The sequence below is a fragment of the Ananas comosus genome, linkage group 1 (assembly GCF_001540865.1).
Source record: "Ananas comosus cultivar F153 linkage group 1, ASM154086v1, whole genome shotgun sequence".
Lineage (NCBI taxonomy): Eukaryota > Viridiplantae > Streptophyta > Magnoliopsida > Poales > Bromeliaceae > Ananas > Ananas comosus.
In genome coordinates, this window is record NC_033621.1 from 9259745 (window position 1) to 9266078 (window position 6334).

The 6334-nt window shown below is 34.7% G+C and overlaps 1 protein-coding gene across 3 annotated transcripts in view; it reads right to left on the bottom strand.

Moving 5' to 3' along the window:
- The window catches only part of LOC109719404 (eukaryotic translation initiation factor 5B), a 36574-nt gene extending 31320 nt beyond the window's left edge, over positions 1 to 5254 (bottom strand). Inside the window, exons 1-8 of one of the 3 annotated variants that reach the window (XR_002218678.1) lie at positions 4969 to 5254; positions 3687 to 3792; positions 2845 to 3122; positions 2635 to 2740; positions 2163 to 2501; positions 2006 to 2085; positions 1800 to 1924; positions 249 to 356 (exon numbers count right to left, since the gene is read on the bottom strand). Coding sequence is in view for 1 of the 3 variants with exons in the window: in XM_020246059.1 (XP_020101648.1) it covers positions 1800 to 1924; positions 2006 to 2085; positions 2163 to 2501; positions 2635 to 2740; positions 2845 to 3122; positions 3687 to 3792; positions 4969 to 5063 (1129 nt within the window). In the remaining 2 variants the exon portion in view is untranslated. The remainder of the gene's footprint in view (positions 1 to 248; positions 357 to 1799; positions 1925 to 2005; positions 2086 to 2162; positions 2502 to 2634; positions 2741 to 2844; positions 3123 to 3686; positions 3793 to 4968) is intronic. The other 2 variants (XR_002218675.1, XM_020246059.1) reach the window with 2 other exon arrangements.

Below are 6334 nucleotides of genomic sequence, written 5' to 3' on the forward strand. Positions count from 1 at the left end.
ACTTGTGCTCCAAGCTTTTATTGTATATAAGGACATGATACGCGTAGCCTGGTGACCCACTTCAACTATATGTTAGGTTTCATAACAAGGATTGCTCAACTCACAGGAGGCTCTCTAAGAAACAAAATTACCGACCCCGTAGACTAGAAAGAAGGTCAACCAGCATCCGCAAGTCGTAAAAGTGACTAACCAAAGTCATAACACCACGGTAGGAAGGTAGCTAAATTTAAGGGAAGAAATAGACATACCATGTGCCTATGAAGGACGACCTGGAAAGGCAGGCACGACAATGGCTGGGTACTACTAAGAAAGCCAAGCCAGCTCCATGAGACTGCTCACTTTGATAAAGCTACAGCCTACATGCCAATATGATACAATCTATATGGTGATGCATTTGCATTGGAATCTATAGCGAACAAATAATGCTAAAAAGATTAAATTTGAAGGGATACTCTTTTAGCTTCGCACACATATAACAGCCAACACTAATTTTACCTCTCTATGGAGTTTGGAGGAAGATGAATTACAGAACAAATCAACGATTTAGTGGCCTGTGACTTAGTTGCCTGTTTATATTAGGGACTCTAAATAGTTGTATTGCTGCAACCCCCATCAACGCAGCAAATGATCTCCATATCTCTATATCAAAGAATTGTGCAACAAGGGGATTCCAGAAAATATTAGTAGCAAGATATTGGAGAATTTATGTGTAGGTTTGGCTCACTGAAGATTCCAGATACTATGACACTTTGACTTGCAAACTCTGAAAAAATAGGACACTCAAAATTTGTACCAAAACATGAATAGATCCCCTACAAAATTTCACTAAATACTGAAACCATGGAAAAAATTTCAAAAAAAAAAAAGGAAGCATTGGAGAAGGTCAAGATCCGAAAATAATTGATGTTCACTTCTTGATGCAACATAACAAATTAACGAGTATAATTTCAAAATTACCTTAACAATGCCAATCAAATCTTCAACTGGTGAAAAAGTCTGATTCTTATACTACATTAAATCTGGCTCTTACTTTGCTCAGCTGTAAGAGTTCAAAATGTTTTTGCAGAAATAATGCAATATACAATAACAGTCAATAGTATACTAAAATTATCAGTTCAAACTTTTTAAGATGCTTTAGCTCAATAGGTCATTGCCACATAAATTATCATGAATGTGTGATTCTTGATTTGTTGTGTGAACAAATTGAACCTGAATATCTGGACAAATAAACTATAATAGGTTGCATACAACTTCTCAATTAAATAAAAGACAAATACAAAGATATTTGTTTCAAAATGCATATGCAAGTAGGCTAGCAGCATATGTCTCCATCTCTATCTATATTTATATCTGTATCCACAAATATCAGTACAAACATGGATAGGAACAAATGTGAGAAGTATGCTTGCATGAATGCATGCATGTATACTGAATGCCATAACTCTAGCATATAATATCCTTGATTTTAAAATTTGCCATATCAAATGTGTATCTGTAGATCATAGATTCTGTAGTCACCATCTGGCTATCCAACTAATGAGGCAAATGAAACCAAAACTTTTTTCCTTAGGCTTTAAATTTGAAATAAGCAGGATGTTCCCAGTTCTATAGAAATGAACATCTGACTGTGCATTGAAACGTGAATGTCTTGTGATAGCAACTCTACGGCGATAAGTTGTAAGATCTCAATGGCAATAACATCATATGCCAATCAGCTCAGTGAGAAGAATAATTAACCAAAGACTCAATATGTGTTGTCTAAATCCTAGAAAAAAAAACATAAGTAATAAAACTTCAACCTTTTTCAGTAGGATTACTTGACAGCCCTTCCTTTTCAAGCATCTCTTCTAACTCCTTTATCAGGTACTCCTCACGCTTGCTTTCAGGAGCTTGTTTGACCCTCTTATAAACTGATGGAGGGACACTAATTTACACCCAAAAGATAACTTGATTATGCTTGATTAAGTTTTATTCTGGAATAACAAGAGAGTGGAGAGCTAAGTACCTCATTCCACAAGATTTAATTATCAACTTTAGATGCTCTACTTGTTTCCCATATACTTGAGTGGCCTTTTCTCGTTTATTCTGCGTGTTAAGAAGACAAATGTATGGGATACTATATAATAACATGAAGATACTGTTGCTATTGAGAAACTCAGTACCTTCACTTTCTCCTCGGTGGATGAATGAGAATGACCATCTTCAGAAGAGTTTCTTCCATCTTCTTCTAAACTGCGATCTAAATCCTTTTCTGCTGGCTTTTGCCTTTTTATACCTTTGGTGCTTACTTTAATTTTTTGAGCCTCCTTTTTCAGCCTTTTCTCATTATCAAGTTCTTCATCCGCACTATGCGTATCATCAACATCAGAAGAATCTGATTCTTGATGCACTCTTTTTCGGCCTTTGCTAGTATCTTCTTCATCCACATTTTGCGAACACTTCTTACTGCTCTTCTTCACCCCATTTGTGGATTCGACAACTCCTTCACATGATTGTATGAGCTAGATAGAATCCAAATGAGAGGAGGGAAAAAAAAGGTTACAAAGAAAACTGCCATATTGTGCTTCTATAAATCGTAATATATAAAACTCGATCACTGAGTAACAAATAAAGCTTACTACATTAAAAACATACTTCATCTAATTCTTTGCTAATAAAACTTTTATAGGCATCAAGAGCTTTCTTCTTTAGTTTGAGATCATCTTCCAAAATCCTACGAACTTCCTGTAAAGTAATACGCCTGTATATGCAAGTAGATAAATTAATTTCCTTACGGAATGAAAAAATAAAAATAAAAAAAGACAAAATAAGAATATAAGTTAATCAACCCCAATAATTACATACTCTAAATTATCTCTTATGTAAGTAGTTCTCTTTTTCAGAGCCTTCTTTACCACGTCCTCATTGAGGCCATGAAATTCAGCAGCTTGACTATTTCCACTTTCATGCTCTGCTGGTACATTTCCATCCAAAGCAGAAGATCCGTCTATCTTCTCTTCGAGGCCACTGCTATCAGTTTTTAACTGCAAGGCTTCAGATCCTTCTTTGACAGTTTGAGCAGCCGTTGCTTTGACCTTTCCTGAAGTTTCAGACAGCTTCTCATCTTCAGCACCATAAAAGCACTGTTTCATCAACAATCAAACTAAGTCCATATAGCATCAAGATCACAAAACAGAAAACAATATCAACATGTATACTACAAATCAGAAGATAGAAAATGTTCAGGCCTCAGTTGGTACTACTACCGTACTTTTGTTTTCTCAAACTCTATGATATAGGGTGTGCCAAGGGATGGTGGATATTTGGTAACAAGAAAAGAAAAACCAAAATCTAGGCCTTATTTAGCTATCATTATGTGTTCTTTTATTTATCATAAATAAACTCTGTAATTGATTATGTTAGCGCAAGGCAATGGTAGTTGAAATCGGTGAAAATTTGTCATAGTGGAGCGGTAGAACATGGGTAGTTGAGGGCATCTAAGGTGGAGAGACCCAGAGATGTCAAGATTGTACTTGGTCGAGGTGTGTGCGCATGCGTGAGAGAGAGAGAGAGAGAGAGAGAGAGAGAGTCTAAGGAGGAGTTCACGCTACCATTCCCACTTTCGACCAAGTCAGAATTTAGGGGGAAAAAATGCATTTAACAGGCATAAAAAGATTATTGAAGAGCTGATCAAGTATATGAAATACCTCATCCAAACATTTCTTAATAAACCGTTTATGAACATCTAGAGAGAAAGCCTCCTTTCCCAAATCCTTCTCTAGTATTCTTCGGACACCTTCAAGAGTCAACGAGCTACAATAACAAAAAGTTTAGCAGCTTTACAATTCAAACTCATTGTCCGACGAGCATCTACATAACCCATTATGTAAGCCAACTAATTCCAACTTTAAAACAAACATTGATTTCTAAAAGTAGATAAGAATCAAATTTGTCTTTCATGTAAAAACTATCGATAAAAGAAAAGAGCAATTAATGCAGATAGGAAGGCAATATAGAAGCTAATAGCCTACACAATAACAGATCACTAAATTGTATCAGCAAGAGCAATTTGTATACTAGTAAGCCAACCACATTGTAGTGCTGAATCCTATATTATATACTGATAAATGAGGATACAGTCAAGGATAATTGAGCTAAAGCCAGTCAGCAACTGCAATGGCAGCACAAGACACACAGTACTTGGACAAAGCTGATTACCAACCATTAACTAGATCAGTCTCTCCAATCAAACTTAACACAATTTGTTTCAATGTTCTGAAATGGAATGAGGAGGTCACATAGCATGTAGTCGGTCTCATGGAGGATAAACTGGATGACAAATTATGGGTAAATGGCTCTAGCTTCTCGCGTACCAACATCAAGTCCGGATTAACAAATTAAGGCTATCAAATCTCACTCATCACTTCATATTAGGATGGACTCCAAAGAGCTCATCCGCCATATATATATATATATATATATATATATATATATATATATATATATNTATATATATATATATATATATATATATATATATATATATATATAGAATTATGGGCTCAATTAATTACAACAATTAGTTCCGCTATTCAGCTCAATTAATTACAACAATTAGTTCTGCTATTCAAACGCAATTATACGAAAGCGGGCACCTACATAAGCAAGTGATCGAAGTGGAATCAATTCCGCATAATCAGTGCAAGCAAAGTTAAAAACAAAGGTGCAACATGCTATTACATCGACACCTTACTCCCAAGAAGACATGCATCAACAGAAAATAGTGAAATGCCCAACAGCAGAGCTAATTAGCAAGCTAATGAAGAGAGAGAAGGGCAGACAGAATGAACAGTGGAGCAGAGTTAATACATGCTAGGAAGAAACTTCCCAACGAATGTGTGATGTCATACGGGAGAGGAGGAAAAGAAGAAGAAGAAGAGCGGGTAAAAGAAAGAAAGGGGAAAAGAGACTAGGGTTGAGGTTCTCAACTCAGCCTGCTCTTTGAAGTGGCTCACTCGCGCCCGCATCGCCCTCGCTATCTCCTCCTCTGCCTCTCCCTTCGCCTTCTTCGCCCCCTCCTCCATGCCTCCTCAAATTCCTCTTTCTCACAGTCCGTAAATCAACAGCGGAAGTGGAAGCGGAAGCAGAAGCCGGGCTGCCGGACCAAAACCAAAAAACCAAAAAAGAGTCGTCGCCGCGCCAGGAAGAGAGGTCGGTCGTGGTGGATTCAATGGCTCGTGCCGCTTTGCAGACCCAATACGGACCGAGTGGGCTCGGGCAGTTCGGGTCGAAGTGGGATTTTGGGATGCGCAACCTACATGTATACTTAAAAACTAGCAACTAACCCGTGCAATGCACGGATTTTAAATTTATCTTTTAATTACATTTTTTATATAATATATATTAATTTTTACATATTAATTTTTTCTAATATATTTTTATTACAATTTTTATATAATATATATTAATTTTTACATATTAAGCTTTTATTAGAAAAATTATTGAATCAAATTAAAATAAATACTATCATGATATACTAATAGATTGTAAGTAAATAATTTAAAATGAAAAGATTTTAAAATGAAAAAGTAAAAAGGTTCAAATCCATTAAAAATTTAACATAATTATTATTTATATATTTTTTAATACACAATATTGAAATGGCGAAGAAAATTAATTTTATTTCAAATTCTTAATGACTAATTCTGTAAAGTTATTTTTTGAAGGATTTAAAGTGACTAAATTTGAAAAGGAATTTTTAGACACTTGGGAAGCATATACATATATGATTCTTTTTAAACTAAAAAATTTATTATTGTGAATAATATAGTCATCGAGATTTCAAACAATCAAATCACAAATTTTAAATATACTATCAAACATACCTCCCAAAAGTAATTATTGAGCATTTCTTGGCGATAGGGTAAATATTTATGCGCTCGCGAACTTGTTCAAATACTCATGATGAATCCAAAGCGACTGGTATATTTCCTGAAAAAAAAAGAAGATAATATTATACATTACAAACAGACCAAATCATAAACGTAACTTATTTCGAATTTTGCCAATGAAACTACATTTTTGGAAAAGATTGTGGCATAAAGATCGGAAAATAAACTTTACATTTGTAGAAAGATTTTGGGCGTAAAGAAATGAAAAATAAACTTACATTTTTGTAGAAAGATTGTCATAAAGATGAAAATAAGTCCGCCTCCACCTATCATACACTCATGAATTATAACTATTGAAAAATAATGGCATTTCTTGTAAAAAATCAATAAATTATAATTTAAGATAAAAAATTTGTCACTTACTATAAAAGTGAATACCTCAATCAAAAAAGAAGGGAACAAAA